This window comes from Syngnathus scovelli, chromosome 10, assembly GCF_024217435.2.
Source record: "Syngnathus scovelli strain Florida chromosome 10, RoL_Ssco_1.2, whole genome shotgun sequence".
Classification (NCBI taxonomy): Eukaryota; Metazoa; Chordata; class Actinopteri; order Syngnathiformes; family Syngnathidae; genus Syngnathus; species Syngnathus scovelli.
The window spans coordinates 741,403-763,588 of NC_090856.1; the positions used below are offsets into that span (position 1 = coordinate 741,403).

A 22,186-nucleotide genomic window follows, 5' to 3' on the forward strand; every position below is an offset into this window, starting at 1 on the left:
GTGTCACACGTAGGACCACTGAACTCCCCCAACGGCACACACACACACACACTTTTACTTTTCTAAACTGTGGGCTTGATGGCAAGAACATTATTTGCACAAAAGTTGCTGGATTGGGGTTCTTGCGCGCAATCAAAATGTGTCAGTTCCCTGGCAGAAGATAGACGCGGCAAACATGACGGCCGATCGGCCGCTCGCTATACGTTGCAAGCGCGGCTCGGGCAAACCGACGGCGGCATCCCGGACTGACGGAGCGTATTCGACATCCGTCTCCGCTTTTACCTGAGCGGGAGTTGAAGAGCAATTCCGTGAGCTGTCAGCAAAACAAAAAGCTGGGGAATATGGGAGAAGAAAACATGATGCTAACCCCGCTCATATTCCACACTCACTGTCAAGCTGGAATGTTTGCCAAGTATAAAGCCCACATGAGTCCACGATTGACTTTTGTAAGGAGCCTTCTTTAACAAACACTTGGATATGGTTGTGCTCAAATGAGAGAAACAACAGACTGCAAAGGTCGGCATGAAATGTGCATATTCAATACATTTAAATGGACTCCTTATCGCACTTATGTTTGTTCATATATTTTCTCAGATTATATTAGTGACTTACATTGATGATCATTTAGAAATGCAAACTAAAACTGCCTGATTTTGATCAACACTTTGGCACGCAACGCTAATGTCGGTCATGACGGTTTATTCATTTTGGTGGCACCGCAGTCAGAATCAAAATAGACCTAGGCAGATTTGCATCATATGACCTTGTGCCTAATGCTGTGGCCAATGGTTATATTTTGCACCTTGGCTTGAAAAATTGCCTTTCACTATATCAGAAATGGCGTCTTCAAAGATTGCACACTATGCAATCTAGAGCGGCGATCGAAGTTGGTTGTATATTGGAGCAAAACAGCCCGATATACAACTCCCTCTTTAATTACAGCGCCGTGTTCAATCAGAAAGCATAAAACTCCCGCTGGACAGGTGGCATGTGTCCATGAGGCCTCGGAGGATTGATGCTCGCTGGGCCGGGCCGGGCTGGGTTGGGCTGGGCTGGGCTGTGCCGGGCCGAGCCGGGTTGGGCTGGCGGCCCGCGCCGTGGCAAAAAGTGATGGGCTTTAAGGAGTCTTCTTTTTTAATACAGCCCATTACTGCTATCATACAAATCTTTCCTTCTGTGGCCCCATCTACAGTCTGATCAATTTTTACACTGCTGAGCTGTCTGCTTTTCACCCATTTCGTCATACTCAAATTTTATATTTTACAGGGTCTTTTTTTTTTTTTTGCTTTACAGGGAAAAATGTCAATAACATACATTAGCATCCTGCTCTTATTTAGTGTTTAATTGTAAGCGAAGGCTCCGAGAACATTCCATTTGTTTCTGTAGCGAGCAGAAGCGTTTAAATGTTATTTATTTTTGGTGCCAAGGAAAATATATCGTGAAGTGTTGCATTGATTTAGAACATAACCATGTCTCCATACGGACAGAAGGCGCTGAATTTATGAATCCTTTGCACAACTCCTTTAATTGAATTTTCCAAATCTCACAGCACGCACAAATAATCAATAGCTGGTGTGGAACTGGCCTCAGAATTATTAGGGCTGTGCTTTTTCAATTTTGTAGTCATCAGCAGATACAGGCATGCTGGCTGGGTATTTGTAATGCAGGAACAATACCCCAAGGATTTATGTCTGCTCAAAGCTCAAAGTGACTTTTTCCACCACAATGCTTGCTGAGACTTGTGTTCACATCAAAGAAGCACTTTGAAGAGCGCATCGCTTTGGATTTGTCCAAAGAGGGATGAATATTTTCATGCATTTACTGGGCTGTCATGAAAATTTAGCCTGAAATGTAGTTCTTTTTCTTTCAAACTGTAATCTTTTCCAGTAACAAGATTCTCACTAGGCCCGCCCGCTCAAGTTCAACACAAACAGAAAAGGGTGAATATCCTTCACAAAAGAAGAATGCTACCATTTTCCTGAAGATTCAATATTGTGCCACCGTTTCATTCCAATGAATGTCATTTGTTGAGAGGGAACAAAAGGCCATACATCGTGTCCACGCGTTAATAATTAAACAAGCCTGATGGAGCTGCAGGGTGAGGGAGAGTGTCATTTTGAAATGCAGTTGATTTGGAGATTCAAAGCGGATATTTCCCTTCACAATTCCCTACAAAGTCACATTGGTCTCGCTTTAAATAATGGAAGCTCGTCACACAAGCTTTCTTCTGTCAGTACACCGGCTAGGATAGTCGGCTCATATTGCATCATGATCAACCTCCGTTCAGATCCGTTTTAGACCGGCGACATTTTTTGCTCTATGATAGCTTTAGCAGGGTCCAGAGGCCAGAACTTTGAATTATAGTTGTTTGCTTAGAATGTCTGCTTGAAAGCAGTCAGGCCCAGTTCGATCCGCTTTGACATTGTGACGTCTGTTGTTTTAGGGAGGTTCATGCAAAACAGATAAATTTCACACATTCAGCATGTGACAAAAAATGTGACATTCCTGGGGTGTGGATTCACAATGCGTCATGTATGTTCGGCTCTCCTACTGGAACCAATGAAGATAATTTCTAACAACCTTGTCGGAAAACAAGCTTGCCATCTGACAATCAGCCCTATTCACTTTCCACCATTCACTATTGTAAGATTGGATCACAAGAATTGCTTTGCCGCCGGCATGATATGTGCCTAAAATAATCCAATTAATTCTTTCCCCGGGAAATCGACCGCTGACGTGTTGGTGTAACCGTAGAAAAATGTTGTTTTTCTCCAAAGGTCGTAGAAAACGCGATTGTCTTACTCAAACAAGCGTCCATTGATGTTAGTAATGCTAAATGCCAGAGAAGGAGCAAATCAAATAGACAAGTAGTAGCGAAGGGAAAATCCTTGGGAGATCTAATAGCCTTGTGACTGACTGTCTTCATGCTGATCCTGAAACCCAGCACAGGGAACAAAATGTTTCAACTGATCTGCTTCAAAGACCTTGGTCACTGATGGGAGCAGCGCGGGGGCCCTAGTGGTTAGCGCAGCAACCCGGCTCACAGCTCAGGGACTCCGGTCCGGGTTCAAGTCTCAGCTCGGGCCTTACTTTCAAACTAAAAGCTTCGTCTTTGTTATGATGTAATTTTTAGTGCCGTCAAGCAATTATTGAACAAATGAATTGCACTTTTTCCCCACTAATGAATAGCCAGTACTTCTACTGTTTTGTAACAGATATTTATTTTGAAATGATTGTACTGTAAAATCAACAGATAAAAAAGATATTTCTTTTCAAATAGCTAATACAACTCCGCAGGTAAAACTAAAAGTAAAATGACCTATAGTCTGTGTTTGTGTCAAAGTTTGCCAGCAAACTTGAGGTTATGAGCCGCCACAGGAAGTAAATCAAATTGCATTAAATGAGTTGTTTTTCACTCTTTAAATGATTTAAATTCGTCAGACACAATCTTTCGCAGCCCTAGTACTAATAGCAGACAAGTTTGTTCCACTTGGATTAATTCCTTCAAAACGTGATTAACAAACAGTCAATTGCACACAATCGAACAAATGCAATGATCCATTTTACAGTTCTGCTCATTACTAGTGACCTTCTGCAATTAAATTGGCCTAAAATAACACTTTGCTGTGCTTCTAAGGATGGCAAAAAATGGCACAGTATGAATCTGCTGTAAACTTAGCTCATGAAATGTATTCTTGACTTCATTATGAAATTAAAAACTAATGCTTATCTTGATGGATGGGCCAGACACCAAATGTCTGCCTTTGCTAAGGAAATGGTTCTTGTGTTAAGTGCTTCTAACACAACTATTTTTAGTGCTATGTAAATCATTCATAATTTGGCAAGGGATGAATCCCTGCCATTTCTTGTCTCCTGTCATTAAATTCTGATATGTCATCATGTACTGTACATCAGGCGAAGCGTGGCAATTGAAATATGGTAACTCATAAAATGCAGCTCTCTATAAATCCTTTAAATCACCACACTGGCTTCATCATCAGTTAACATAAAAATAGTACACTAACTTACGCATACTGGATTTTATTGATTAACTAACTTTTAAGCTGCATTTCACACTTTGAGTACTTTTTCAACTCTGTTTGTGGTACAACTTTTTGAGGCCTGTTAAATATAAATTATACTGATTTTAAAAACAATCAATTCTTAATGAAGACAGTAAAAAACACAAAAAAGAAAGAAAAAACCCCAAAACCAAGTCTCATCCTGTGTCAAAAAACAAAGAATATAATAAAAATGTGATCATTTTAAATGACATATCTGAGTGCTTATATACTTTCTTGCATCATTTTGTCCTTATCATCAACAATGACTAAATAAATGGACATGAACGGTGGCAATGTAAGATGGTGCTCCCCGGCTTCAACCATTGGCGCATCAGCGCCATCTACAGCTGCAGGCGTGGAGCCCGAGGGGGGAAAAATTCAACATTATTACGCTTTCAGGTTACAACAAACTATACCACTAAAATGGCACGGGAAATATAACGTGTTTAAGTGGGGATTCATTATATTTGTTGTAATATTGCAAAAGGGGGGCAACCAAGCATTTGCACTATAGTTCCGGATATTTGCATTTGTTTCTTCCGTGTGGTTTAGAAGTGAACACCAATCTCATCATTGTTGACTAGCAACGGGCAGGCAAACTCTAGCAACGCGGTTATTTTGTAGCCACGTAGCTCAATTCAGTTTTTAAGGGACACCTTTTTGTGTCAATGAATAAATAAATGTAAAAACCACGTAGTTTGAATGTGTTGTTCTCGGACAGAGAGCGACATTAAGCATTGGATAGCTATCTGAAGATGGCTTACTTGGACTCATCGGATGCTCCTGATGAGGAGGAGACTTTCTACATGCAGTGCAGAGCCGCCTACCTAAGTGTCTTCAGATCTAGTCTGACAAATATCTCCTCGAAAAGGGAATTATGTCGAGGTAAGCGTTTTCTAAATATTTGCAAAAGCCTAGTTTTTGTTGTTTTACAAGAACCCCTTCAATCATGTAGCATTAACTCAAAACAAGGACGAGTTGCCTTCGTTTTACATATCCCTTAGTCCAATGGGGGGAAAGCCAGTTAGTTACTTGTCAGTGTCTATCCATGTTGGGAAGGTTTGCGTCACAAAAATCTTTTTTTTTTCCTAGTTCTCCAGTTAGCAGGTAGAAATCCATCCCAAGCCACTCTTGATGAATACTGGAAGATGGGAACAACGCACATGAACTTTGACGATTTCTGCACAATACTGAAAAAGGAGTGGAAAACTGAGAATAATGAGCTGATGGGAATTTTCCAAAAGTTGGATACAAATGGCGATGGCTACCTCACACACAGCAAAGTGGAAAACCTCCTTACAACCGTGAGTTACTGCATATTTTGCATTAGACATGCACAGAGAATTTTCAACTTAACATTCAGACAAAGTGCATGAAATGAAACACGTCAGAATATTTAAATGATGGTGCTTTGGCATTTTAATATTCAAAATATGTAAAACCTTACAGGGGGGAGATAAAATGACACCTGAAGAGGTTCAAGCCATTTTCTCACTAAGTGACATCAACAAGGATGGCAAGTTTAACTATGCAGAGGTAAGGTCATCTACAATTGTTTTTCTTTGTGCATCTTTGATAACATCTTACTGTTGCTGCCAGTTTTGTCAACAGCTCGTGTCCACCGCAGAGAAATGTCAGACGGCCTCTTTGATGAAGCTCCAGTCCGATGCAAAACTGAAGAGACAAAACTTTGGCAGTCACCCAGACAGCCCTCCAAAGCCCTCCCTGACATCAGCGACACAAAGCCAGCCTCCAGAAACAACCTGGTCAGATCCAGACGTCACGCTTCGGAAAGGTAGAAGAATTGATTTGAAATATGCTTGTGTCAAAGGCTCCAAATGGATGACCTTGTCTTTGTCTTTTGGATGCCTACCTGTCCTGCACTGTGCAGCGCGCGATAGAAACGGAGCCCGAGATCCCGCTAAAGTAAGATGAAGACAATCCTACTGTGGGCTGATGGATGGGATTGCTCTAAGTGGTCAGTCTATGTTCGTGTTATTGATTCCGAGGATCCCGTTACTGTTCACTGGGGAGACGATGAGGGATTTGAAGGTGGTCAAGAGGAGGACCCGGACCGACCGCTACTGAAAAAACAAATGAGTTCCCACACAGTAGTCAGGATTATCGCATTATTGTGGCTCTCCCACATATTGATTTGTCCCTGTTACATTTTAATAAGGAGCTGACAGAATGCTTGCACATGTTGAATGTGTTGTTCTTTCAGCTTGAAAACAGTTTGGCTTGTTCATTCCGATCTATATTTGTCAGTCTGAATTCAGGCCTAATCTTTCAAAACAATAATTATGGAGTGTTTGTGCGTGTGAGTTAATATATGTATATATAAAAAAAAACGTTCTCCTTTGTTACGTCTTTGCATTCAGAGAGCCGAACATCCTCCCGTTCTTCATCTGCACGCAGTCGCCGATCATCTCTGTCAAACGTCGTCACGGCGACACCCAGCATCAGCAAGGTCAGTAAACGACCAGTGCCTGTTGGGTGTAAGTAAAGCTTACTCTTTGTATGTTTGTTTTCACTCTCCTGACTTGAGTTCAGCTGCTCTGCCCTGGGTCAAAGGAAAACTATACAATGACACCATTGCGTCATCTGTCCCATGACAGGGTTGCCGTTTGAAATTGCCACATTTCTAGGAATTTGCTCTCCCATGTGATGCAAAGTCTTAAAAGAAGTCAACATTGGTTCTATTTACCAATTCTCATGTCTTTTCCCTTTCAGTGGAAGAAAAGTGAATTGAAAATGGACACACATACAAAGTTTTAGTGGTCATATAAATCACTCAGAGAGACAAGAAACTGATCATACTGTTGTGCATATTGCTCGTGACCGTCAACAAACACGCTGACATTCACCATACAGTGAAAGTAAAAGGAAAGAAATGTGAGCCGAGATCTGAAATGCATAACATGTCTGCCCTCCTGTGGCTGAACATGAGTATGACAACTTTTATTGGTTGGCCAGCCTTACCTCGTTGAAGCTTCTTTGTCAACGACATAATCAATGTGTTCTTCCAGCAGTGGCATCATACTTTCATGAGGGGATGTTTTTTTTTGGATGAGGGTGGAACCATCAGCTCACTGCAGTACAAGCTGCATCTGCCCCAGACTTCCAATGTGACATTAAGCATCCAGCCGATGAGCCTCGACCAAAGAGCTGGTAGGAGGACTGACTGTTCTTTTGTTACTCATAACAGCATTCAGTAGTATACAAATATCCATAATATACCACGTTTTGTCACACATCTTAGAATTGACGAATTTAAGCTTCTGTTTATTGCTTTGTTTTGAAGACAAGCCTTGCCTCTGGATGAATGTGGACACAGCTCTGTTTGTGATGTTAGCTGGCGATGTAGAAGCGGATTCCACGCTTGTGTGTTTCACTGATACAAAGGACAAAGAGGTGAGTTTTGCATGAAGGATATTTTCATATTCACTTGGTCCAGCTCTGCCAGGGCCATCCTAAGACACCATTCTCTAAGGAGACACAATTTCTCGAGCGTGTCTTGGATCATCCGTATCTCAGCAAGGACCCAAAGATTTGATGGTGTCTGAAAAATGTCCACAGAAGTACATTTGGAGAGGTGAACTGAAAGCTGGGCTGTACTACCTACTGCCTTTCTCCAGTGGCTGCAAATTAAAGAAAAGGAGCAGAAAGACTGTTGCTAATAAATCCATAGAACTTGTCTATAAGACAGTCAGTGGAGAATTTGACCTCAGCAGAGATTTCCGGTGAGTTCCTTTGCTTGTTTGAGAAGATTCTAAACCACAAGTATTCCGATTCACACCGGTTGCTTCGATGCGGGAGTCTTTGCTTTTTCTTGTGGAATGACGCCATTGCAAAGATAGCAGTAGTGCAGTAATAGCATAATGTTCCACAGGGAGGCACTATCGGAGATCTTTGACATGATAGACCTGGATGGGAATGGTCTGCTCAGTCTTGAGGAATATAATTTCTTGGAGCTGATGATCAGTGGAGAGGAGTGCAAGATGGGTACTTGGGCCATCTGCAGAGGTACAACGCCAGTTAAATGCACTCGTTCATCATGTTTTTTTGTTTTTTTTTTAAATAATGGTTTTTGATTCATATCCAGGGGAAGCGATCATTTTCACGCAGAAAGATTTTTGTTAGGAGACGACTTGTTCTTGCCTCCGCAGAGAATTTTGACATGAGAAAGAATCAGCTGACAAAACAGGGCTTCATGGAGCTGACTCTGATGGAGGCAACAGAAAAAGGCGGAGACAGCGATGACCTGTGGACCCTCGTGGAGACCATGGGCTACAACCGGATGCTGGAGCTAGTCGAGGTTGTCACTCAGCTAAGCGAAAGATATGCTTTGCACGATTCTCCCTAACATGAACTCCTACGTCATCAGGCTTGCCCATTCCAGATCGATATCGACTGTGAGAGCACACAGCCGTCACTTCAGCCTCTCAGACTGGACTCTGGTCTGAGCATTCTAAACCAGGCCTTGCAAAAGTCCATCACTTTAGAGGGAGCGGCCAAACCGCTCAAAGGGCAAGATCATGTGCTCATCTACACCTATAGAGGAGAACACCGAGTATCCTCCCTCATAGTCAACAAGGTACATTACAACCGGTTTCCTCAAGATTTAGACCAACACTGAGAGCTTTCTGCATCATAGCTGAAATGTCTTATTATACTGACTTTTGTTTTTTCAATATTTGATTCGCGTTTTGATTTGAATCATTTAGTGATGGTGTTTGCAACAGGCAATATCACCCGATTCTGTTCTGTATGCATGGTTGTTTTTTGGCATGGCAAACCTAATCAGTTGTCAGGGTGACTGCAATTTTTTTGTCCTTCCAGTCCAACCAGAAAGTGACAGTTAGTGTGAACAACAAGCACAATAGCAACTGCTGCAGCAGTCGAGGCCTGAATGTGTTTGCCATAGAGGTACCGGCCAGAACTAAGATGGTAAGATGGTGACAAATTCTCAACTTATTGATAGGTTGCAATGTTAATCTACTTGCTGTCCACTAGGTGTGTCAGCATGTCCTGCCTATCAATGAAAAACAGGACTGGACCTACAACTGCGTGGAGTCTTTACTGATCTCGAAATAAAGCTGCATACACTTTGCTGCTTGTGACACCCAATAGTCGTCGACGTGCATTAATACCGTTCCTTTGTGATATGCTTTGGGGATACTGTGTTGACGCCACTCTGGACTGAACTTTACTTGCCCTTGGCCTTTTCAGCTGAGTTTTGACCTTCTATTTATATCTCGCAGACCGTTCTTTGCCCTTTGACTTTATCTGCTGAAACAGTAGAGCCAGCTCGCTAAATGTCATTTGGCATATGAGATGTATTTTATGCCACTGTCTGCTTTTCCTTTTCCAACAGGCTTGGAGCTGTTGCTCAATATTAGCTCTTGCTGTAAGTACTCTCTCTCATCAGTCTTTTTGTTTTGTAGCTTTTTGACTTAGGAGGAGGATTATTTGATTTGTTGATCACATTCTACAAAACTGATCTTGTACTTTGTATGGTGAATAAACACACAGTGATGCAACAGGCAAAATGGGAATTGGCCTCAGGACGAGTTTTCAATGTTTCACCCACTCACAGTGCATGAATGTATACAAATCTTTTATTTTTTAAATTATTTTTTTATTTAACTAAGCGGTTGTACGTAACCTGCGTGAATGTAAAAGCAACTCTAAATTTCAGCCAGCATTCCAACTCGAAAGTTAAGTTAAGGCAGAGTAACTTCAGAGCTTGCCCTTTAAACCGAGGAGGGGGGCGTGGACCCGACCCCGACCGCCCCCCCCCCCCGCTCCGCCACTGCAGGCGCTCGCTCGCTTCCATTGCCCTCGACAGCGGATCACACAGGAGCGACCATTGAAAGTCTTCTCCCTCCCAGGTTGCCTTGTCAAAATGGTGAGAGTAACGGTGAAGACCAAGCCCTATACGGACCAGAAACCCGGAACAAGCGGCCTGCGGAAGAGGGTGACTGTGTTCCAGCAGAACCAGCACTATGCGGAGAACTTCATCCAGAGCATTATCTCGGTCATCGAGCCAGCTGAGCGCCAGGCAGCTACTCTGGTGGTGGGGGGCGACGGCAGGTTCTTCATGAAAGATGCCATTCAGCTCATCGTCCAGATCGCAGCCGCTAACGGGGTGAGTCAGTAGGAGAATTAAACCCCCTCCCCCGGACCGACCACACCCCCCTTTTTGGACCAGCTAGCGTTAGCTAGCAAGCTGCAAGCTGCAAGCTAACGGTCAAGTTGAATGTCATTTTAATTAGATGTTAATATCCAGACTTTTCCAACACATTTCACATTTAAGCAATTCACAGTGAATTGCTTGCGTGGTTAAATGATTTACTATATCATTATAATGCAACCTGCATGGCTTGTGCAACCACACGGGAGGGAGGGACAGTTAGTAAGGTGCATGCTTTTTGGCCACAGTGCAAATGTTCATACACTTGTTAGTCAGTAGGGGGCGTGGCAGGGGAGACGTGCTGCTTGACACGTTTCTCCGTCTCCAGGCCGGCCCTAAGTCAAATAAGACCTCAATTTATTGCACAAAAATAAATGTGAATACACCGTTCGTTAGCTAAGGCTTTTTTTTTTCCCCACAATGAGATAAGCCCACCTTTTACATTTGCTAAAACAGAATTGTCCAACTTATAGTCAGGTCATTATTTTCCATTGCAGAGCAAGCTGTAAAAGGAAATCAATGCATCTACACAATAGTAAAGTAAAGTAAAGTCATCTGTGATTACAAATGGCCAAAGTTGCATGAAGATGATGGCACTCAACTCCTGTGTGACAATAGTGGCTTGTTAAGAAATGACAGTTGGAAAATTGCATCAGTGTGTTACTCAAATAGAGATTCCGAAGTCCTGTAATAACACTGGGCAACACATTTTTATAATTGCACACTATTACAACAATATTAACATTGTTAAATGAATACTTTAGATAGTTAACATAATATCTGAGCAACTTGGAAAAGGTAATCATTTTGAATTAAAACATTATCATTATTTGATAACAAATTGGATTTGTAAAAAATGTTTAAAAAAAGTCAAATATAACCAATTAAATGAAACAAAACCCCAGTTTTGGAGAATAATCCAATCTTTCTTTTTGTATTTGTGCCTGTTGCAGATTGGACACCTGGTGATTGGTCAGGATGGCATCATGTCCACCCCAGCCGTGTCCTGTGTGATCCGCAAGCTGAAGGCAGTGGGCGGGATCATCCTCACAGCCAGCCATAACCCGGGGGGCCCCAATGGAGACTTTGGTATCAAGTACAACATCTCCAGTGGAGGTGAATGAAGAACTTGCATAACTGTGGCCTCTGTACACGTCAGCCACCCTCCCCTGAAAATGTGCTCTTGTTGCGGATTGTTGTTTGCAATGATGGTGCTCCAGAGTTGGTGGTGCCAACGCTTAGCCGCTTCTTTCTTTCTATTCCACTGTCTGCAGGTCCTGCTCCAGAGGGCATTACAAACCAAATCTTTGAGATCAGCAAAAGCCTACAGGAGTATCATATCTGCCCAGATCTCAAAGTGGATCTGTCAAAGATTGGCAAGCAGACCTTTGATGTAGCGACTTCCAAGCCTTTCACAGGTACTACTCTTCCCCCCTTACGTAGTATTCTTTATACTTGACAACATTTGCATCAATACCATCCATCTTTGTGCCAGTGGAGATCGTGGACTCTGTTGAGGCCTACGCAGATATGCTGAGGGGTATTTTTGACTTTGCTGCACTGAAGGAGCTTCTCTCCGGAGCCAATCACATTAACGTCCGCCTGGACGCAATGCACGGAGGTACAACTACAATTCATTCATTTTTCATATTGTGGTCTTGTTTAGATTGAAGTTGCAGACGTCAACATTTTAACTGTGCCTTTTTTCAGTGGTTGGTCCTTATGTGAAGAAGATCGTGTGTGAGGAGCTGGGTTCTCCAGCCAACTCTGCAGTCAACTGTGTGCCCAAGGAGGACTTTGGCGGCCACCACCCTGACCCAAACTTGACGTACGCCGCAGACCTGGTGAACGCCATGAAAGGAGGAGAGTATGACTTTGGAGCCGCCTTCGATGGTGACGGTGTAAGGAAACTTCATTTTTCGCTCGCTTGATAGCTGAAGCAAAGAGCCTCGAGCGCAGCACCGGACTGGACCACAATGATGCAATTAAAATGTTCAAGTGGACACGGAGCTACGATGTCAGCTTTAAACCTAATTTCCTCTAAACTGTAAAAGTCGTTTTCTTGTTAGTCAGCAACTAAAATACATGGGGGATTTTCCTCCATGCTAAAAACAAAACAAAATTGCTTTTGACATCCATGTTGGTTGGACTCTGTAGTCTAAGTGACACACATCAATTGACCTTTGCGCTCCTTCTCAGGACCGTAACATGGTGCTCGGCAAGCATGGATTCTTCGTGAACCCGTCGGACTCGGTGGCTGTTATTGCCGCCAACATTAACAGCATTCCGTACTTCCAAAAGACTGGCGTGAAGGGATTGGCTCGCAGTATGCCCACAAGTGGAGCCCTGGACAAGTACAAATTATAAAACCCTTCCAAAAACAACTTATGAGCTGCCATCAATACTATTTTTTTTGTGTGTCAAATCTATTGTAGTGTGGCTAAAGCACTGAAAATGCAACTCTATGAGACTCCAACGGGCTGGAAGTTCTTTGGGAACTTGATGGATGCTGGGAAACTGTCACTGTGCGGAGAGGAGAGTTTTGGCACCGGTAAGTAAAAGCCAGGACACTTGAAAGTGAGCCCGAAATGAAAAGCCCCTACTTTGACCAATCAGGCTCGGATCATATTCGGGAGAAGGACGGCCTGTGGGCAGTACTCGCGTGGTTGTCCATCTTAGCCAGTCGCAAACAGAGCGTGGAAGACATCATGAAGGACCATTGGCAAAAGTTCGGCAGAAACTTCTTCACCAGGTAAAAAGAAAATAACCATGCAAGTTGCTTGTTTGTTTCAATTCCCTAATAAAACAAATATTGATATAGCTTTTAATTATGATCATTGATATTGAAGTGATCATTCTCGTCTCGTACTGCCATGACCAATATTTCCAGTTTGAAATAGAACTATGGATTCACTTCAAGACGCACTTTTTTTTTCAGGTATGACTACGAGGAGGTCGACTCGGACGCTGCCAACAAAATGATCAAGGAACTGGAAACAGCCATGTTCAATCCATCCTTTGTGGGAAAGAATTTCTCATCGGGGGATAAAACATACCAGGTGGCAATCGCAGACAACTTTGCCTACACGGATCCTGTGGATGGAAGTGTTTCCAAAAACCAGGTCAGCAATCTGAAAAGAATATCACAATGATTGTTGTCAAATGTTTCTCTTGTCACCCAAAGATGACAGTAAATACCTTCCCATTGCTATGACTTATCATTTGCTCATTTTGCTGTTCCCTCAGGGCTTGAGGATTATCTTTGCCGACGGTTCTCGTATTATTTTCCGTCTCAGCGGCACTGGCAGTGCGGGGGCAACCGTCAGGCTTTACATTGATAGCTATGAGAAGGACCCCCGGAAGATTTACCAGGACCCGCAGGTCAGAATTTTGAACAAGACAAAACTGTCTGACAAAGCTAAAAGAAATGTCACATATTCACCGTGTGTGTGTGTGTAGGTGATGTTGGCGCCCTTGGTAGACATCGCCTTGAAGCTTTCACAGCTTCATGAGAAGACTGGACGCACTGGCCCCACTGTGATCACATGATTCCTCTGCCATGCCGCTCCTCACCCTCTGCAATGATAAACGTTTAGTCTTCAGGATTTGATGTCGTCATTGGCCGCATTTCAATAGTAAAAAGGGTCGTGCACATAAGAAAATTAACGTCTAATACACGATCGACTGTTTGGTCCAGTTTTTGTGTCAAACAACGGACTGACTTAAAAGCAGAAAGTTCTTTCATTCTTTCTTGTCTCTCATCTGGTGCCTTCCTGTCTTCTTCCAGACCAGTCCGAATAACAAACCCCCAAAGAAAAGTCTATTGAAAATAAAGTAACATTTATGATCATTAATAATCGTGCTCCTGTTCTGAATGCGTTCGATTTGGAGTTGCAAACGATTTTCCATCTTGTTCCAGACACCTGCACCAAGCTCCAAGGTATTGAGAGAAAAAAAAAAAGTTTTGAGCAAGTCTGTCGTGACTTTCTTTTGGTAGAGAAAGAAGCAAAAATCCAATCCAAACGTTTTTTCCGCAGTCTAAGCCCGATAAACGTTTCCAGTGGAAAAAGACGGAGCGTTTGTGACCCAAATTGGTGTCAACTTGCACAACTGCCATATCTGCAAGAAAATTGGCTGCAATTTAGTTAATAGGAGTGCGGCGGGTTAAAACTCAGGTGCAGCAGGAACGCTCTCTGAACATGACAGGCAAAATTGGCCTTAATCACAAACGCTCTACTTTGCAACAATTTATGTCATCCATGTCAATGTGGCGTGCCCGCGACCATCCGTTCACTAATCCCCCACCAAAGCGAGTCACGTTCAATTTTCTTGAGCAGGGATTAGTCAATCAGGGTGTCTCGTTTGATGTGTAACTGCAATATGTAGGACGCGTTTCCTGGGACTTGTAAAAAGCGTCTTTGGACGTTGATGTCCTCGTCGCTACCAGGGAGGGCACGGAGACTGCCTGGACGTGTACGTAATAGAAAATGTGTTTCTCCTGTGCTAATGCTGCTAATGGCCCACAGCCTGTATTTCAATTGGCTGTCATTACATCATGTAATCACAGAAAGGATTACATTAAGACGCTCTGGTCTGGTGCTATTAAAGGACCAAATGGCCTTCTGGGGAACTGGCATGGTGCCATGTTTACAGAAGGACCCATTCAGTCCACCAGAAGAAAAGAGGCGAGACAAAGACGTCATTCTCGGACCTTTGAAATAAGATTCAAGAATACAAAAAGTTTCAAATTTCCCGCTTAGTATATTGTGGCCCTTTATTTGTACGGTACATGACAGCGATGGTGCCCAATCTTTTTATGTGCGGTAAAAGATTACCGGTTACCAGTAGGAAATGTGTTTGAAATGGTGTGGAAAAGATACTCAATGATGACTTATTACAATAGAAAAATAAATGAAACTTTGATTTTAATTCAGGCACACCCTGCACTATCTCAAATCAGCAGGAAGCTAGGGCTGAATCATTTCCACACTCTGGTTAACAACATCTCCCCAGGGATGATTCTGAAACTTGATGGATGGATGGAAGGAAGGAAGGAAGGAAGTGAAGTTAGATTTTAATTAGATACACTAAGTAGACTGCTCTAGGCCTCCTCTTGGACTTGACAAGGACCAGCAACAGTTTCGGCTCATAGCCTCGGCCAGGCCAGGCCAGGCCAGCAAAAATGTAGAGGGCTCCCCTTAAAATTCATGCATTCATTCACATTTGAGACACACTGTATTCTTTGCAATGCAAAGTGATCTGTGACCCTGCCATTGACGGCCACTAGGTGGCAGCACGTGTCTTGGACGCAACCACAGCGTTTGCAGACTTGTGCGCAATGAGCGTGAGGTTAGTGGGCAGGATCGCGATCAATTGGGCAGACTGCAAAAGGGACAGACAAAGTGAGCAGAGCAGAGCCGAGCAGAGCCGAGCAGAGCTTCGCCAGGAGACAGACAGCAAGACCGCTGAGGCGCAACTCTGTCGCAGACGCTCACCCAGTCAGTCACTTGGAGGTTGCACGCTGAGGAAGTTAACTTGAAGTCGCCAACATTGCTGCTCTTCTCGATCTCCAACTTGTGACTGGTGGATGTTTGCAGCTGGCCAAGGTGCAAAGGCAGAGTCGAAGGAATGTACCCAAGTCGGAGCGCGGCGAGCGGCGGCTGTCATCCAGGCTGGATGGTCGTGCTGCTCCTTGGCTTCCTGGATGTCGGCGCGTCCGGTGAGTCTCCAAACTTTTTCAACCGCTTTGCCCTCCACATATGCTCTGGATTTCTCAGCGCGTGGGTTCGCATATCTGTCAAAAATCAAAATGTCACTGCAGATTTTTTTTTTTTTTCTGTGATGCTGAGAGTTTATTGCAGAAGTTGAGAAGGTCATTTAGGTGCCTTCCACTCTGCATGTCTTTGTTTGCCTCCTCTATTGGTTTTCCCTGGCCGTGATAATCCCATACGTGTAATTGAAACAGTTGGCCGCTGCAAACAAAGCGGGCTCTCCTCTCATGTAAATGATCTTTGCTACTTAGTTGATGGGGCCCATTGTCAGTGAGCAGCATCCACACGGGGAAGGACTTGACTCCTCATGGCCACAATGGGAGCCTTTTAACCGGTCAGCTGGAGGGCTATTGTGCCATTCCTCACTCATTTCAAGATAAGCCTCGAGCCAGATAGAGTGGATAAGGCTTGTGGTCAAAATAAAATTTTGGGAAACACAGCAGTACTTTACTCAAAATGTCAATGTGGCACATTTGAATTGAGTTCTGTAATCAGAAAAATTGTCCAGTTAATTTGATGGGGGGAAGGGTCATCACCTTATCTGGAATCTTATGATTGCAACTTGGAAGAGGAGATTTTGAAAAGGGTGCACAAACAGAAATGTGTGTTTCCCTCTCCTCCCATCAATCAAGATGTGCCCTTAAGCTGCAAAGTAATAATCTGTGACAAGCCTATAAAAATAAATTGACGACAATGTTTTACCACTACATAAATTGTGTATGTGTTCCTGATGTGGGCCAGGTAAAAGGCCCCCGTGTCAAATGTGTTTACAATTGCATTTAGCTATTTCATAACAGTCAGGAAGCCTATAGATCATGTTGGGCCCAGCTGTCACGCTACAGTCTGCAACAGAGCGCAATGTTGACACTAAATGCACTTCACATCTGGGGGGGGGGGGGGGGGGGGAACTCATGTATCGGGGCTTGTCCTGCCGTGCGCTGCTCTGCGTCGTCTGACGTTTTGGCTCATGACATGATTTGAATGAAGCTTGTTGTGCTTGTTGATAGTGATGGCACAACACTAAATCTCAAATTTGACTTTGCAGCGACTTTTAATAAAAAGGGGCGTGCCCACTTTCCTTTGAACCCTTATATCATAAGAATGATTGGGTCCGTCCGTCTTTACTAAAGAGCAATTGTTAGAAAGGGAATGCAACAAGAAATCCAAATCTGTAGATCAGTGTATATTTGAGTAACTACATTTTGACCTCAAAGTTGACCTTGCGGATCCCAACAAAATTCTACGTGACTTAATGTCGCGCACATTGTCTAACACGTGTAAAAGTTTCAGCGACGTAAATGTTTTTGCTTTGCAGCAAATGCGCACAGACTCTGATATTGAATATCAGGACAAAATGTCTTTGTCGCTTGCTAAATGTCAATGTGGCTACGATGAACTTTTTGGAGGATATTGAAAGCTAATGTTTGCTTTGACTCTCTTAAAAAGTATGCAGAACATTTCTTTGCGAATGTATCACATAGCCTGTGTTTAATGTTTCTGTCTCCCTTGTGTGATGTGGAATTCACTTATTATGGACTTTTCTTATGATGTGTGAGGATAGTTAAGGTTACATGTCTTTTCCACTAAATGATTGGCTGGAATGTCCTGACAATATGCTTGGTCGCTCGAAGAATCTTGCATTTGGGGTTTTCTTTTTTATATTGATCGACGGTATGCCAAGCCTGAGCTTTATGTCAATACTAAGACTTGACTTTGGGTAATACTGTATAAGCAGAAAATTGCTCCGACTCCCTTAAATTGGATTGTGTGCAGCAAGTTTATTTTTGAGTGGTCACTGTGTTTTGGCAAAGCAGACCTTCTATCATGGGATAAACACACTCGCCTCTGATCTTTACTAGAGACGTTTGATAAAGTTTCTACCACTATAAACTGTAGCCAAGCGTGTAAACCTTTTCCTGCAATTTACTCTCTACTTAGGAGGTCAGTCTGTTAGAAGAGGAGGGAAAAAAAGCTTCAAGGCTCAGGCCAAAGCTTCAAGTTTACTATTTGACCTTTATATAACATCTTGAAAATCTTGTGAATAGTTTATCATCGCTATGGCAACCACTGTATCCTTAATTACAAGTAGCTCACGTTTTGCTATTCCATCATTGCTTTTTGTGACTTGGTGCAAATGCGCTCTGTCAAAAAAGTAGCGTATTTGACGGGGCTTCTGTGCCTCGCCCCTGGTTCGGATTTCAGGCTAATTCCTTCCTTTGTGGGCTTCTTCCGACATTTCAAACACATTCATAGTGGCTTAATTAAAGACTTGAAATTGTCCATAGCTGTGAATATGAATGTGAATGACTCCTCCACTTGAGTTTTTGCATGGAAAACGCAGATGGCATCCAACTCTTGTTGAGTCTTTACTGTATATAATGAAATGAGCCTTGACTGCAAGCTGTTTGCACAAAGTATCCTAATGACAAAGTGACACTTTAATGAGTCTAATGGAGTAGACCACACATCCAGGTATGTGCAGCATATCAATTACCAGTGTGCGCTTGGCATGGAGGTCTGCAGGGAATAGTCCTGCCTGCCTGCCTGCCTGCCTGCCTGCCTGCCTGCCTGCCTGCCTGCCTGCTTGCCTTAAAAAGCTCCTTGAGGCCAGGCTTCATTTCACTTTTATCAAATTACACCTTTGTTAGCATTTGTCATTGCTTCCTGCGTTTCTGCCTTTAATGAGTGTAGATCCGGCTAGGGTTTATTTAATAGGGGCTGGGCTAAAACCCAACTTTTTAAATCCCCTCCACTTGTCCCAGTAAATCTTTTAAACACTGTTTGTATTGCATTAAGCAAACTCCAAGTGCAAACTGGGAGCCTGCGTTCCCTCCACACTCAATTATGCCTTTGAACAACACAGCGCTCCACTTTTAATAGGCATCTTTCACAAAATATTTCTATTAAAATGGCTTGGCCGCTTTCCATGGTAAATATTTGTCTGAAACGATGTTTTCAAGACACTTGTTCTCATTGCTTGGACATGAAGCCCCAAACTGACCCCTTCCCTTGCCTCTTGGTCCTACTTCATATGCGATATGTAGTCATCTTAGCATGTTTACCTTTGAATTTTCATGATATAATCCCGACCGATAGTGCCGGTGTCCAACCTACGGCCTTGGGCTGTTTGCCGTCCCCAGTCAGTTTTGAATGGTCTGCAGCATATGCTGAACGTTTGAAGTGTCATTGTGAAGACGCAAGTTCAAGAAAAGAACAGCGTATTGTATGGAGACTCTTTCCAGATTTGATCACTTGACTTTTGCAATGCACTAGTGTTTTGCGATGACAACTGTTGTGTTATGGAAGGAAGTGGAAAAGCTCAAAGGACGCCAAAATCTGCGATGCACATTATCATGTCTTGTCCCAGTTCAGTCACACGTAGAATTTTGTAGTCTACCTGCGGGAGGACTTTTGAAATACTCTGAAGCAGCAAATTCAGCATATGCAACTTCCTTGCTATTCCTTCAAATCCCCCAATGTCACTCCCGGCCGGCTTAATTGCTCTCACTTTAAGATCCAAAATGATCTGAAGAGGAGTGTTGAGGGGAAAATTGACTTCAATCACTCGCTGTGTTTTTATATAGAGTAGATCCACTCTGAAGGCTTATTTAACATCCCCGTAGATGTTGAGCAAGGCTGACAGTGACTTGGAAGCAACTTAAGTTGACGTTTGCTTACTGATGCGGTTGTGTCCCGCATGCCAACAGGCCTCTTAAGACCTCACTCTTGTTTTCCTGTCGCTCTATATATATTTGACTCGGTCCGTCGAGAAGAAGAAGAAGAAGAAGAAGAAGAAGAAGGAAAAAAAAAACCTTTCTCAAAGGCATTGGTTTCAACAGCTCAGGAAATGAAAATCCTGCAACTCACAGCAGGGGAATGTGATCAGCTGAGGGAAAAAGGAAGACACAGCGAGTAAGATAAATCCATCCGTGGAGTTTTGTAGAAGAGGTGAAATAATTGATGTGACCCAGGACGTCGCGGCTCCGCCAAAAGTTTTTTTTGACAGCGGTGAACAGTAAGCTTAAATAATCAACTCTGTTGGTGATATCAATCAAAATTGTAGGAGTAAAAAAAAAGAAAAAAAAAACAGTTTACCGTAATTGAGCCATTTTATGGTGACACAATGTTTTCACACACTTTTGATGTAAAAGAAGCTTTATGGTGTATTGTAGGTGCATCCATCTTGGAGCACTCTTGACCTTTACACATTTATTAGAAGTCAATGATCTTCTCCTCAGAGGGGTTTGTGTAAGAGGCTTAGGCCCGCGTGATCCCACAGATTGTTTGCTTAACCTCGGCGTGGTTGCCTTAGTGGTGCTAAGCTTTGCCCACAAGAGCTCATTACTTGGCAGTCAAACGTGGATTGAGAAAGTCTCCGGTACGGAAAAATTCGACAGGCTCAATCTTTTTTATTTCCCTAAAAAAAAAAATCCTTATATTGTACGACAGTCCCTGTTTGTACCCAAGCCTGTATTCTCCATCCAATTTTATAATCCATCCTATCGCTACCTATGATAGACTTGGGCAGGCATCTACAGTAGTTATCAGGATGAATGGATTCATCGACACGGTGATCGAATTCATCACAAGGCTGAAAAAAACAACAAGAAATCGGAAGTCCAGACCCAGACATCAACCCTCACAAGGCTCAATTGTCGTTACGTGCTGGATGCCAGTCACAATGTTTGGCCTCAATCTGGCAGATCGCTGGTATGCGTTGCGAATGCCGAGTCCCGGTGTAGGTGGTCTTGGAAAGCCACCAAGATCACTGGACTGTTCTGTAATGTGAAAGTAATTAGCAGCCGGCACTTTTACAATGACAAGAGGCTATGTAGGTCAGCAGCGAGCTTTAGGTACATGCTGGTGTCATTACTTTGCTGTAGGTAGGTAGGTAGGTGTCTTGCCATCATGCGTCTTTCAGGAATCAAGCACAAACCAAAGGTATAAGTTACAAATTCTTGCTCAGGGTTAAAGTTGAATGTGAAGTAAAAGCGGGTTTAGATGGAGTTTAAATCCAGATTTATTCCGTTCCCTGCAGGCCGCTTTGATGTGTTCACCCTCCATCTCCTTCATCTGACATGGCCCCCTGGATAGAGATCTGCCTGGGACTTATGCTGGAATGTAGTAAATTGGTGTCACACGCACACTGTATGAATATTTGCTCACATCAAAGGTGGCTAATAATCAACTGCTTTTACTCCATAACAATAACATAAGTCATTTTATAGAGCAGAATTAACGGAACGTACTTGATTAACATTAACGCGCTTGATTTTTGTGCAAATGCGCACAAAATGAGTCCTCGCACATCATGCTCAAATACATATAAAGACACTACAAAGAATTTCAAGCAAACAAAGAATAACTACTATGATTTTTTTTTTTCCCCCTTTGCACAAGGGATCTCTTTTATTAAAAATTCCCATTCAGAAATGGCACAAAAGTGCAAACCAGCATCGGCACCGATATTGTTGGGCAATATTTGAAACTGCATACTCCTTGAAATAATATGCGTTCGGTTAACATGAATGCGCTATTCAAAAATAAATCAGAAGTATTCCTCTCAGTACTTGAGTAGATTTTTCACTCAACACTTGTATTCAAGTCATTATTTATAGGACTGTTATTTATCTTAACTGAGGTCTCATTATCTGAGCACGTACTTTTTCTTCATTACAATTCTTGGCTACTCTAGCCACCTCTGGCTTGGATTAGGTTCCTTTGTGTGAGTGTGAGTGTGTGTGTGTGTTTACAATGTGCGAGTAAGGTGCGTGGCCTCTGTCACATCTGGCAGCCTGTGGTTTCTTTCATGACCTGCTAAATGAGGGGAAAAATACTCCCAGCTGTCCACAGGAAAAGTCACCTGGTGCAGGCTTGCTGGAGCTCCTGAGCTCACACTCTCCTTTTTCAACTCATTTCTATTGTTCCGCACAAAATATGTCAGTGATGATTAGCCTTGCATGTCTTTTGGAATGTGGGAGGAAAGCCACGCAGGCACGGGGACAACATGGAAACAGGAAGGCCGCAGCCGGAATCGAACCCATAACAAAATGGTGTGTTTGTTCAACCGTTATGATTTTATCAGCAAATAGAGCAAGCCGTTTTTAACGTTTAATAATATGATGACTGCTGACTGACCATTAGTATAGTGTATG

At 43.0% G+C, this 22,186-nt stretch overlaps 3 protein-coding genes across 5 annotated transcripts in view; all 3 read left to right on the plus strand.

The window, feature by feature from the left end:
- Positions 1–4,606: 4,606 nt before the first annotated feature.
- efcab7 (EF-hand calcium binding domain 7) lies at positions 4,607–9,616 on the plus strand. Of its 3 annotated transcripts, none has more exons than XM_049716949.2 (13): positions 4,607–4,949; positions 5,157–5,368; positions 5,514–5,600; positions 5,664–5,859; positions 6,446–6,534; positions 7,094–7,235; positions 7,369–7,478; positions 7,644–7,807; positions 7,957–8,090; positions 8,234–8,382; positions 8,452–8,661; positions 8,907–9,014; positions 9,081–9,616. In XM_049716949.2, exons 1-13 carry the CDS (start codon positions 4,820–4,822, stop codon positions 9,159–9,161), a joined length of 1,812 nt encoding a protein of 603 aa, XP_049572906.1. In that variant the 5' UTR covers positions 4,607–4,819; the 3' UTR covers positions 9,162–9,616. The 3 variants fall into 3 exon arrangements, with proteins under 3 accessions (XP_049572906.1, XP_049572908.1, XP_049572907.1); XM_049716951.2 differs by having other exon boundaries at positions 9,442–9,616; XM_049716950.2 differs by having other exon boundaries at positions 7,097–7,235.
- Positions 9,617–9,866: 250 nt separating this feature from the next.
- Positions 9,867–14,117, plus strand: pgm1 (phosphoglucomutase 1). The gene is made up of 11 exons (XM_049716952.1): positions 9,867–10,215; positions 11,214–11,376; positions 11,535–11,678; positions 11,756–11,881; positions 11,971–12,161; positions 12,460–12,614; positions 12,696–12,811; positions 12,877–13,012; positions 13,199–13,382; positions 13,507–13,641; positions 13,720–14,117. Exons 1-11 carry the CDS (start codon positions 9,973–9,975, stop codon positions 13,807–13,809), a joined length of 1,683 nt encoding a protein of 560 aa, XP_049572909.1. The 5' UTR covers positions 9,867–9,972; the 3' UTR covers positions 13,810–14,117.
- Positions 14,118–15,614: 1,497 nt separating this feature from the next.
- ror1 (receptor tyrosine kinase-like orphan receptor 1) overlaps positions 15,615–22,186 on the plus strand; it is a 49,544-nt gene continuing 42,972 nt past the window's right edge. The window contains exons 1-2 of the mRNA XM_049716947.2: positions 15,615–15,758; positions 15,858–15,979. Of these exons, the coding sequence (XP_049572904.1) occupies positions 15,889–15,979 (91 nt within the window). The 5' untranslated portion in view covers positions 15,615–15,758; positions 15,858–15,888. The remainder of the gene's footprint in view (positions 15,759–15,857; positions 15,980–22,186) is intronic.